Here is a 12,562-nt window from a genome sequence, read left to right as displayed (position 1 = left end):
CCCTCTCTCGCTGGCTGTCTCTATCTCTGTCGAATAAATAAATAAAATCTTTAAAAAAAAAAAAAAGGAACCACTGGAATACCTCCTGTTGATAAAATGAACAGACACCCCCTTGGCCTCACGCTTCTCTAGCTAATTCCCCATAGAGCGAATCTTCGATTGTCCACCGTGGCCCTCAGCACTTGCCATTCTGTCTTCAGTTCCCTCCACCAGGCTCTCTTTCTCAGCCTCCTCCTGAAGGAGCGCTTATCAAGGCTACCAAAAGACCTTGACATCTTGACAAAGCCAAAGGTTAGCTTTCTGGTCAAGGCTTACTTGGCTCTCTGTAGCATTTGACATGAGTGACCGCTCTCTGATCTTCACCTGGCACCTGTCTTTCTTCCTCTCTCACTGGGCCCTTCCTTCGTGGTCTCCTGGGCGGGCTCCCCCTCGTCCTCTCCCATATCCCTCATTCTTACTGTCCCCAGGTGACCTCATCGGGCCCCTGGCTTTCAGTACTTTCCATTGGTGGACGTTTCCTAAGCCCCTCTCAGCATAGGCCTCCCCACTCGGCTTTGGACTGGTATAACCTCTTGGCTACTTGGCATCTCCATGTGGATGTCTAATCGGCACATTGAACTTGCCATGCCCTGAAAGAAAGGCTCCAGTGGATGGCACTATCCAGCTGCTCGAGGCAAAAGTCTAGGTATTATCCTCAATCCTTTTCACCCCGTATCTAATGCAACAGGAAATCTGGTTGCCTCTCCCTCCAAGAGAGACTCCGGGTCTGATCACTTCTCACTGTCTACATTTTCATGCCTGTCTGAAGCTCTTGCAGCTTGTGGCTGGTCTCTCTACCTCTTGCCCACTTGTGGTCAGCCCCTCCTTCCATGGGCAGCTAGCACGATCATTCTAGAGTATGAATTGGATTATGTTACTTCTCTCCTTAAAATTCTTCTTCTTTTTTTTTTCTCTGTTCAAGTTTAATAGAAACCACTGAAGATCAAAAGTGCTGTCCCACTGCTGGCCACATCAGTTGACCTGCCCCATAGCACGGCTCAAGCCATTCTCTCTAGAGGAAGAAAGGCTGGCCTTCCAGCCCCTGCAGAAGAGGCCCGTCCTGTCCCATACCACATCTGCACTGAATCCAAAGTCTTGTGTTTTCAGCATGACAGTAGTACAAAAGAGATTTTGTTTTCTTGGCTGCTCAGTGCAGCCTGACCCTGAAATGGCCCAGCGCTCACTTCTGCTTAGGGAATCATTCTTCGCTCTTCTGCATGGCAGGCTTGATGGTATCGTTGCCAGGCTTCCAGCCAGCAGGGGGGGGGCGGGGGGCACTTCCCCATGCTTAGGCAGTAAGCTGGAAGGCCTGAACTAGTCTCAGAGTCTCACAGAGCAGCCGACAGGGGGTCGTCCTCAGTCATCTGCAGAAGGAAACCTGTATCATCAATAATAAAGAAGCCCCTGAACGAGATACCTTCATCAGCCTTTAAGACTCCTTAGTCCTGGGGCGCCTGGGTGGCACAGCGGTTAAGCGTCTGCCTTCGGCTCAGGGCGTGATCCCAGCGTTATGGGATCAAGCCCCACATCAGGCTCCTCTGCTATGAGCCTGCTTCTTCCTCTCCCACTCCCCCTTGCTTGTGTTCCCTCTCTCGCTGGCTGTCTCTATCTCTGTCAAATAAATAAAAATAAAATCTTAAAAAAAAAAAAAAGACTCTTTAGTCCTGAGCGATGTAAGCGTGAGGTCTGATACCAGGGGAATGTTCATGGGTCCCAGTCCTCCTTGTTTCTTGGGTGTGTTGATCCATGCCGGGTGACAGAACTGGGAATCCACAGAAGCACCAGACACTTGGCAGTTGAGTTTCTTAAGTTCTTCCGCCTGTCACTGAAAACAATGATCTCCATGGGGCACACAAAGGAGAAGTCAAGAGGGTAGAAAAAGAACACAATGTATTTTCCTTTGTAGTCGGAGAGGCTGATGCCTTTGAACTAGCCATCTGGCATGACAGCTGTGGCTTGAAGGCAGGGTGCCCAATTTTGGCATTTCCTGAAGACATCTTGCTTTTGGCACCTAACCACTCTTGAGTGCCAGACCTTGCCCAGCCATCTCCCCCATCTGCCCCCAACTTGGGAGTTAAGTTGGGCAGGTTGAGAAAAGGCAACAACCAGGGTGTGGGGGCACTTCTTACAGCTCTGAGACAGAGCTCACCAAAGACCAGTCAGGAAGATGTCCCTTAAAATTCTTGGTTGGCTTTTCCATCACACATAGAGTAAGCTTCAAGTCTGTACTGTGGCCCATGGGGCCTGGTGTGGTCTGGCCTCTGCCTGCCCCTCTGATCCAGATCTTTCTCTCCAGTCCTCCTGGGTCTCTTGACGTCAGCCACATGGGCCTTCCTGCAGCCTCTGGAGCATGCCATGCTCTTTCTTCCCAAGACCCTCACCCTTGCTCTTCCTTCTGCATGTGATGCTCTTTGCTGGATCTTAGCACGGCTGCCTCCTTTCCATCATTCCAGACTCCACTCAATGCCCATTCCCTCGGGTGGTCCTTTCCATGCTGGGCTTCCCCGAGTCTCCTCGTTCTGTAATATTTCACTTAATCTAATCCATAGCACTTTCACTACCGGGAAGTACCTGATTTTGTCTATTTGTTCATTGTCAGGGTGGGTCCTCTCGCTGGAATGTGAGCTGCTTGAGGGCAGGTGCCCTGTCTAGTTCATGCCACTACCTCCAGCACCTTGGACAGGGTCTCACACACAGTAGGGCCTCAGCGTTGACTGACTGCACTGAGAGGATGTACATGGTGGGTGGGAGGGAAGGGCATGTCAGGGATCCTGGGGACAGGCATGCCACAGTCATTGTGCAGGTGATGCTCCTTAAAGGGAAAAGATGCTTCCACATGCATCTTCTCACTAGAGCTTCGTGGGCACCTTGCCAGCTAGGTCAGGACTGACCTTGTGCTACTCAGAAAATGGTATAGATTAGAGTTGGAAGGAAGCTTGGGGAACAACCCTGATGATGACAGCTGACACCTGCTGGGCACTCACCCTGTGCCAGGCACTGGAGAAGGCACCTTACATGCGAGCTCCCATAATCCTTGCAGCCCCTCCCCCTGCCATGGTGCTGTAGGGACAGGTAGGGCTGTTATTGTCCCTGCTGTACAAGGAATTGGGGACTCAAAGAAGTTAAGTGCCTTGCCCAAAGTCCCAGGGCAGGTAAGTGGTGGAGGTGGGACCTGAACTCTGGCTGTCTCTTGACTCTGTGCCTTTTCCCACAATGCTGCACTGCCCAGTCTGACATTTCCCAAAACTCACTCATCACATGTGGGCACTACCCAAGTGCTCTTTCTCTGATTGTTTAACTAATATTTTCTTCAATGGACTAACTTTAAAAATGGAAAGAATTCTTTTAAAAGGAGCCTTAAATGACTATTGATATGTGTTTGTGTATCAATTTTGGTATGTATCTAGGGACTTGCTCAGCGTCGGCTCAGCAAGGTTAAGTGGGATGTCAGGACCACTCAGTGATGCAGCCAGAATCCAAACCCAGAGGTTCTGATCGTCAGCTGGTGCCCTATTGTACCACCCACCAGAGTGGCACCCACAGAGGAAAGCTTAAGGAAGCCTCACTCCTAGGGGTTGACTCTGTATGTGCCTGGCCGTGAGAGTTGGAGCCTCCTTAAGTTTGGTGCTATGGGCACCCTGCTTACCTCACCCCTGTCTTAGCCCTGCCACCCTCCCTGCCTGGGGGCTGAACCTCACCTGGTCCCATTCCCACGCTGACCCTCTCCACAAACTCAGAGCTCCGCATGGTACCATCTCTTTTCTTTACTCCAATGGCTCCTTCAAACACTTTCCGCCCTATTGATAGCAAGTCTGAACTCCCCTGGTCTTCTAAAATCTGAGGAATCTACTCAGGGTAAAGGGGTTTAGTCCTCTTTGGAAAGACCTGGAATCTGATCAGCCCCTCCTGCCATTGCTTATTGCTGTCACATGGTGTCATGTGGAAGACTGTCTGTGCCTCGCCTAACAGGAAACCTCCCCTGCAGGAAGGGCCTTGGAGATCCCATCCCAGCAGGGGCCACAGAGGCTCTTTGAGGGATAGTGGGTCTCTCTGGGGCCCCCTCTTTGGTGCATACCCACTTTTTTGGCCATCATACCCAACTGTGTAGGTTGTTTGCCTTGGGAGAGCTCCCCAGTCTAGTGCTGACATCAGCCTCCCCTCCCCACCATCCTGGTCCTTGTATTGACCCAAGATGCCCTTCCTTTCTTCCTTCTTTCCTTCCTCCCTCCCTTCCTTCTTTCTTTTTTTAAAGATTTTATTTATTTATTTATTTGACAGAGAGAGAGCACAAGAAGGGCAAGCAGCAGGCAGAAGGAGAGGGAGAAGCAGTCTCCCCACTGAGCAAAGAGCCTGATGTGGGCCTTGATCCCAGGATGCTGGGATCATGACCTGAGCCAAAGGCAGCTGCTTAACTGACTGAGCCACCCAGGGGACTTAGACTCCCTTTCTTTGAGTTTTCTATTTTTTACTTGAAGTGTAGTTGACACACGATGTTCCGTTAGTTTCAGGTGTGCATGGCAGTGACTGGACAGGTCTATACGGTACGCTGTGCTCACCACAAGTGTAGCCACCCATCTGTCCCTGGACGATGCTAGTACAACACCACTGACTCTATTCCCTGTGCTAGGCCTTTTAGCATCGTGACTTATTCATGCCATAACTGGGAGCCTGTATCTCCCACCCCCCCTTCACCCATTTTGCCCATCTCCCCTCTCCTTCCCCTCTGGCAACCACTGGTTCATTCTGTCTTCCAGGTCTGTTTCTGCTTTTTGTTTATTTCTTTAGTCACTTGTTCTGTTTTTGAGATTCCACATATGAGCGAAATCATATGGTATTTGTCTCTCTCTGATTTATTTTGCTTAGCATAATACCTTGTAGGTCTGTCCATGTTGTTGTAGATAGCAAGGTCTTTTTAATGGCAGAGTAATATTCCATAGGCTGTTTAATTTCTGGAGCTTTGTTGTACCTTCCACCTCTCATTTCAGCCAGGGCTGTGCCAGTGTTCCTACTGGGCCTCCCTGGCAACACATCTCGAGGAGCTGCTGTGGGGTTTTGGTCCCTTTGCTCCAGAAGAGTGGGAACTACTCATCCATCCATCTCTTCTGCAGTAATCAGCTTCGTATTTGTCAAGGGAGTGTAGAGTTGATGGAATCACAGAAGGTTCATGCTCTGTTCCCCCAGGCAGAGGGTGTGCTCAGGGCCCATATTTGCACAACCAAGAGGGCCACTGAGGAGCCCCACGTGTAGAAGGCCAACTTCTCTAGAAACTTCATCACTCCTCATTTCAGATAAGGAAGCCGGGGCCCAGAGACCACAAGCACCTTCTCCAAAGCCACACAGCATGTGTCTGACCCTGCTCCCTTTTCCCTTCCGTTCTGCTCATGCTCTTGTGGATGGTGCTGGGGACCTGTGGATGGACCCCTATGGGCCTGCCCAGGACCAATCCCTCTGTCTCCTCTTTGTGAATCCTCAGGTGAAGTTGCGGGAGCTGGTGCGGCCAGCATCATGTCCACCCTGACCGAGAAGGCTGTAGTGAAGAAGGAACTGCTGTACGATGTGGTCGGGAGAGACAAGTACCAGGTCAACAACAAACATGATGGCAAGTACTCACCGCTGCCTCCCAGCAAAATCGTCCAGCGCGCAGAGGAGCTCGTGGGGCAGGAGTTGCCCTATTCGCTGCCCTGCGAGAACTGCGAGCACTTTGTGAACGAGCTGCGCTATGGAGTTGCCCGCAGTGACCAGGTGGGTCCTCAGCCTGTGCCCCTGTCCCCGGGAGCCAGACTGTTCCGTCAGCTGGCAGTGGGGGGGCATCAGGCCCCTAGAAGACACATGGAAGTCACACTTGGGGTGGGGACAAAGGTGTGGAGACTGGCAAGTTGGCGCTGGCTCTGTGGACCAGCATGGCTGTCCCCCGTGGCCCACGATGTGAGTCACCGCCACTGGAGAACCCTGTGTTTTGAATAACACGGTTTGTCTTTTACCCACTTAAACATTGCTCCAAGTGAAGAAAGCACACGAGAAGCTTCCTTTTCCCAGAAACAATTCCAGGGCTGTAACACAGAGGAGCTGTGTAGCATAAACAGCTCATTTTCTGTGGTCTCATAGAATTTCTGTTTTGTCCACATTAAAAAAAAAAAAAGGCAGATTTCTTAGCATTTCTAAAATTCTGCGGTAAGAACTTGCCTCACATCAGTGGCCCTTTCCGAGATCAGAGCTCCTGTAATTCAGCGCCGAGGCGGGGCTCACTCCCCCCCACCCCCCCCCACCCCAGCCACCAGGAAATCAGCCACAGTGACATCTGAACATCCGAACGCAGTGCTGACTCTGGGGCGGGTCACGTCCCCCTTGTAAAATGTGCACTCTCAGGACTAACCGGGGCCCCCTGTCTTGTATTTGATTCTACTCTCTGACTCTGTACTGAGCATGCTCACAGGGGGGCTATTGTTAATTTCCTTGACAAAGTGCCTTTTGTATGAAGCCGCTGCCTCATGCGTTCTCGCTCTGTGAGGTTCTGTAAAGATCTGGGGGCACATTGTTCCTCCTCCGTTATCTGCAGACTGTTTCTCCCACCCTGACAAATCGTTTAGCAAGGAAAATGCTGGGGACAAGAGCTTGCATGCAGGCCCCCCTGCCACAAAGCCACGCCTGATGACCTCTAACAGGAAGGTTAGAGACTGACTCAGGTCTGTAGCTTTGTCTGAACCTTGTCATCACAGCTTCCGGCTGTTAGGAACCTCAGTTCTGGGTACTGCGTGATGTTAAGTGACATGACATGTTTCCTGGCATCTCACACAGCCATGCGGGGCACATTTATGGGCAGTGCCAAGTCATTTATATTTTTAACCATTGAAGACCTCCAAATTCTCTGCGATGGTCATCAGGGCTTTTGGCAGCCACGAGCATGCAATGTAGGCAGGCTCTGTGCTTAGGGGAGCAAGGCCGTGTCAGGAAAGGGTGTTACTTTTGGGCACAAAGTTCATATTTTCATCCTCTTTATTCCCAGGATTTGGGGTACATGGTATTCACTGGACTTCTTGGCATAAAATGATGATGAAAAATCTTTTTCTTTATTTGTTCTTGATTCTGCTTAAATGCCTGGCTTGATTCTTGGGTGAGATTTCTTGATCCCTGTTCGTGACACTCTTTCATGCTCTCATGTGGGAAACAGTACAGTTTTGCTGATTTGGGGCATCGTGACTTCATTGGGGACAGTGGCTCTGAGAGCAGACTCTCCCTTTGCATCGTCACAGGGGCTGGTGCCCCGAGAGCTGCACCCGGATAGTGCTGGGCATAGGAAGAGGCTGAACTTTCTTGCTGTTTCATGCTGATCTGAACTGTTTCCACGAGTTCTGTTCCCTTTACTGTTGCTGCTGGACCTGATAAACCATGAAGGGGCTGGAAAGTCGGCTGTAAGGACATTGGGGTTTGGAGACTGGGGAAGAAGCAGGGGGACAGGGCCACCAGCTACACTGGTCTTGCAGCCACACTGCAAATTAGGGCAACAGACTTCTGTGTTGGGATGTTTTCTAAACTTCGGAGTACATCCACAACACTCACTCCTCAAGGCCTTTTACTGGCACTCAATCTGAAGCTCTTGATGCCTTCGGAGCTCAAGTCTATGGCCACCATGCTTCCGTTCAGTGGCGGACTGTAAGGTTCTCGAATCGTCCATGGAGAGTGCTGTGCACATCAAATGGACTTGAACACTGCGGTCAAAGTTGAGCCACCCAGGTGCCCATATAGTATACATTTTTATTAAATTAATATTCAGTGTTTGTTTTATGTTTATGTAAATTTTACTCACAGCTGAGTGTTGTGGTGTATTATGAATTTCCTTTTGGGGTTGGGGAAGGGCCTCTTCTCTTCTTGAAGATCATTAGTATTTCCTTACATGGCTCAGTTTTCCTTGTACCTGTTGTCAGTTCTCGGTACGGTTTTCCACAAGGGAAGTCCCGTCAAGTAACCTCTCAGTTCCAGAGTGTCCTCCTTGGACACATCCATCCCCGAGATAGGCATTCTGCTGTCCGTGCTGGTTGGCTCTTGGCTGACTGCTTGGCTTTACCCCAGGACTTCCCTTCGCTGTCATTCTTCAGACTTCCTTTGCCTTTCTCTTGGGTTGGATTCCCTGGGTCCATGATCTCCAAATTTCTTATTTTTCTGTCTTTCTCTTAATTTAGGGGGACCACATCCCTCAGAAGTGGCTTTAGGTTAAAAAGACAGCACGTGGAATAAGGAGCCACCAAGCTTGGGAGTCACACCTCTCTCCTCCGGTTTGGTTACTGTATGAGCTTCCTATGGCTGCCATGAAAAACTACCCCAAGTTTTAAAAACACCCCAAAGTGATGGTGTCACAGTTCTAGAGGTCAGAAGCCTGAACATGGTTTCACTGGGCTAAAATCAAGTTGCCAGCAGGGCACTATTCTTTTCTGGAGGCTCTGGGGGAGAATCTGTGTTCTTGCCTTTTCCGGCTTCTAGAGGCTTCCGACACTGTTTGGCTTGTAGCCTGTCCTCCAACTTCAAAGCCAGCAATTAATTGCTGGCTGAGCCTTTGTCACACCGCATGACACGGACTCTTCTGACTCCCTCTTCCATCTTTTAAGAAACTTTGTAATGACCTTGGGCCCACCGGGATAATCCAGGATTATCTCCCCCCCTTTTTAAGATAAATTGATTAGCAACCTAATTCCATCTGCAACCTTAGTGCTCCCTTAACCACGTAGCACAACATACTTAGAGGTTTCTGGAATTAGGACATGGACATCTTCAGCGGCGCCGTATGTCTACTTACCAGTTACTGTCCACAGCTGGTACAAAGATGTTGCCCTGGGGTCTCCCCTCCCCATCACGCTGGAGACATTCTCTTCTATCCTCTCCTGCCCTGGAGCATCCCTCTTCTGTAGCTCACATCTTCTTTCTGGGTTCACTCCCTAGTTTTGGTGGAACCTCCTTCAGTAGCTTCTTGAGAAAGGATGTATGTGGGCGCCTGGGGGGCTCAGTTGGTTGGGCGTCTGCCTTCAGCTCAGGTCATGATCCCAGAGTCCTGGGATCAAGTCCTGCATCGGGCTCCCTGCTTCATGGGGAGCCTGCTTCTCCTTTTCCTACTCCCCCTGCTTGTGCTCTTTCTCTGTCTCTGTCAAAGAAATAAATAAAACCTTAAAAAAAAGAAAAAAGGGATGTATAGAAGGTACATTCTTAAAACCCATATTTCTGACTTATCCCACTTGATTTGGTAGCTTGGGTAGGGAACTCCAGGTTAGAAATTGCTTTACTTTAGATTTTTGGAGGCAATGTTCCGTTGTCTTCTTGCTTCCAGCATTGCTTTGGAGAAATCTGAAGTTATCCCAATTCCTGATCTTTCCTCTGCTTGCTGTTTCCCTCTTCTGCTCTAGCAGTTGCAGTATCTTTTCTTTACCCAGTTTTCTAGAATTTCACAGTAATGTGCCCTGGGGTGGGTCTACGTTTATCCGTTAAGAGGGGCCTCAGAACACCATTTCTGTCTGAAAACATATGTCCTTTAGTCCTGTTAATTTTCATGAATTATTTTGCTCTTGATTCTCCTCCGAGTTTCTGGTGTTATCTCTTTCTGGAACCTCTATTACTCAGATGTCAGACTGCCCGGATTATTCCCTATTTTTTAACCTTTGGCTTCTGTTTTCTGTGTCTTTATCTTTTTGCTATATTTTTTTTTCCTGAGAGATTTCCTCAACTTTATCTTTCAAAGTTTTTATTCAGTCTGTCATTTCCATTGTATTTTCTAAGAATTGTTCATATTCTCTCAATATTCTATTATTTTTTATGGTTCTGTGTTCTNGCCACCCAGGCGCCCCTGGAATGCAGTTTTTGAAAAATTTGTCAGCAAGAGAGCGCAAGCGGGGGGGGGGGGGGGGGGGGGGGGGGGAGTGGCAGAGGGAGAGGGAGAAGCAGGCCCTCCGCTGAGCAGGGAGCCCGATTCGGGGCTTGATCCCAGGACCCTGAGATCATGACCTGAGCTGAAGGCAGATGCTTAACTGACTGAGCCACCCCGGCCCTATAGCACCATGTTCTTATTTATTGGAAGCAGTATGTTCTTTTATTCTCTAGTGATAATTTTTAAAAAGATGTTTTCTAGTTATGATTTCTGGATTGTTCTTTTGTTTGTTATGCTCTCAGTCTTCTGTTTTAGAGGTCTTCCTCAGATGACTGGTATCTTGGTCATATGCTCATGATTAGGGTAGGGGGTTTGCTGCTGAATGGAAGTTCTGAGTGAACTGGGAGGGGACAAGTGGCTTGTTGACTTTGAGTTTCACTTCTGGATGATATAGGTGGATAGTTTGTTTGGGAATCCCTGGTATTGGTATGTTTTGTTGTTGTTGTTGTTTTAAGTTTTATTTATTTATTTAAGTGATCTCTATATGCAATGAGGGGCTTGAACTCATGACCCTGAGATCAAGAATCACACACTCCCATGACTGAGCCAGCCAGGTGCCCCAAGTATCTTTTGTTTCCATTTGGGCTGGTCAGATTCCCCAGGCAAGTCTTCCTGACTTCTGTGTGGTAAGTAGTATTCTGGGAGCAGAGATGGGTAGGAAGGCCAAGAGTCTCACAGTCAGCATGTCTGTGGTCTCTCAGTCCCTTGTTTTGGCATGACATCTGCATCCTCCCATGCGTTTCTCAATTCCCAGGCCCTCAAGTCTTCTGTTTCCCCCTCTGCAGAGAATAAACTTTCGGACTTCTGTTATGGTTGGGTGGGTGGGGAGTTCCAGGGACCTAGCTGAAGCTCTTTCTCTGCCCTGTTTCCAGAACTATTTGGTGTTGCCAGTAGCTGACCTTTCCTGAAGACCCTGTTGTATAGTTCCGATTGATCCTCAACTTTTCCCACTGCTGCCTTAGAATTAGAGTTCTGTGGGTCCTTGTGAAATCACGCCTAAAACAAATGCCTTACTTTACTCTTGGTGAAGTTTCAGGGGGGAGTGACATTTGACATGGGACTTTTTACCCTGAAATCTACTCTTATTTTTGCAACACTTCTTTTTTCTAGTATGAGCTAGTATAAGTCAGAAATACTAATAATTTAAGGTAGAGCGTCACCGCTGCTCCGAGTTGTGTCATTTCTTTAAGAACTCGTGAAGAGCACCTCTGTGCCTGGCAGAACCAGGTGTGGGGGATGCAGTGAGGACCAAGACGAGTGACACATGTGAGGTCCTTGCGCTCCCGGGGGGCACAGGTGTGACATGGTAAGCATTCGACAGCCGTTCCTGAGCCACCTCGCACTTGCTGCACGGGCTCCCTGATGGCCGCAGGCTCTCAGGCATCCCGCCTGCGTCTCCTCGTTCTCCCCACACCGCGCTCTGGGGGTTTAGGTGCTTTAAATGCCCAAACGTGGATGGAGTTGCCCTCAGGCCCAGGTACAGCCCTGGCCAGCGGGCTCCATCCAGTGGCTCTTTCCCCTTCCAGCCCTCTTCTCCCCGTTTCCCTGCCATATTTGTTGACTCCTGAGTTTGTCAAGTGGGCCAAGGGGCCTGGGAGTCTCCTTGAGGTGACTGTTCTTGTTGAATGTACAGCCCATCCTTGGATTCCCGACGAAGTGTGACCTCCCCTCCTCTCTCCTGCAGGTCAGAGATGCCGTCGTGGCGGCTGGCATCGCAGGAGTGGGCTTGGCAGCCATGGGCCTCATTGGAGTCATGTTCTCAAGAAACAAGCGGCAGAAGCAATAAGCTGAGGGGCCCGTCTGGTCAGCAGTGACTTTACAAATTTACGGGGTCTGTTTGGGCCAGAGGTTTTGAGGTTTGGTTTGTGGATTTCATTCTGTTTTATAGTAAGGCTTATTTTTACAGACTAAAATAAAGCCCAACAAGGGAGCCCTTTACTGGAGGAAACGTAGCAAGAACTGCCTGGTGTGAAGTCTGTGGAGGGTGCAGCTGGGCTCCCGGCCTGGCCACACCAGGTGGCGCCCTGGGCCTTCGGTGCTTTTCTCTGGCTTTCTCTCTGGGGCTGTGTTCACTGTCTTGCAGGAGTGCATCCAGCTCCAGCTATTTCAAGTCCTGGGTATTTCTGGGCGTGGGGAGACGGGGGAGCAGGGGGAGACACGCGGCCCTGGCTGAGAGGCAAGCACAGGAACCATCAGACAACCAGGACCCTTGGCCTGGAACCGGAGGCAGCCGGCTTCGCGACTCCGCGGCTGGAGTCTGCAAGTTCCGCGGAGTCAAAACCAAAGCACGGCCAAGCTCTTCCAGGAGGAAAGTCAGTCTCCTGAAATCCTCTCCTATCTCCCTCTGCTCTGCACACCTTTCCTCNCAGGAGTGCATCCAGCTCCAGCTATTTCAAGTCCTGGGTATTTCTGGGTGTGGGGAGGTGGGGGAGCAGGGGGAGACACGCGGCCCTGGCTGAGAGGCAAGCACAGGAACCATCAGACAACCAGGACCCTTGGCCTGGAACTGGAGGCAGCCGGCTTCGCGACTCCGCGGCTGGAGTCTGCAAGTTCCGCGGAGTCAAAACCAAAGCACGGCCAAGCTCTTCCAGGAGGAAAGTCAGTCTCCTGAAATCC

The 12,562-nt window shown here is 50.0% G+C and overlaps 1 protein-coding gene, 1 long non-coding RNA gene and 1 pseudogene across 2 annotated transcripts in view; 2 read left to right on the top strand and 1 right to left on the bottom strand.

Moving 5' to 3' along the window:
* The window catches only part of LOC117796686, a 16,185-nt gene extending 14,578 nt beyond the window's left edge, over window positions 1-1,607 (top strand). The window contains exon 3 of the long non-coding RNA XR_004621297.1: window positions 962-1,607. This is a non-coding gene — a long non-coding RNA (uncharacterized LOC117796686). The remainder of the gene's footprint in view (window positions 1-961) is intronic.
* LOC100476877 lies at window positions 1,220-2,036 on the bottom strand (annotated as a pseudogene).
* A 2,493-nt stretch (window positions 2,037-4,529) lies between these two features.
* PLAAT3 (phospholipase A and acyltransferase 3) lies at window positions 4,530-11,902 on the top strand. The gene is made up of 3 exons (XM_034644831.1): window positions 4,530-4,536; window positions 5,333-5,781; window positions 11,631-11,902. Exons 1-3 carry the CDS (start codon window positions 4,530-4,532, stop codon window positions 11,730-11,732), a joined length of 558 nt encoding a protein of 185 aa, XP_034500722.1. The 3' UTR covers window positions 11,733-11,902.
* The last annotated feature ends 660 nt before the right edge of the window (window positions 11,903-12,562 follow it).

Source organism: Ailuropoda melanoleuca, chromosome 16 (genome assembly GCF_002007445.2).
Source record: "Ailuropoda melanoleuca isolate Jingjing chromosome 16, ASM200744v2, whole genome shotgun sequence".
NCBI classification, from domain to species: domain Eukaryota; kingdom Metazoa; phylum Chordata; class Mammalia; order Carnivora; family Ursidae; genus Ailuropoda; species Ailuropoda melanoleuca.
This window is presented reverse-complemented; position numbering and strand designations above follow the sequence as displayed.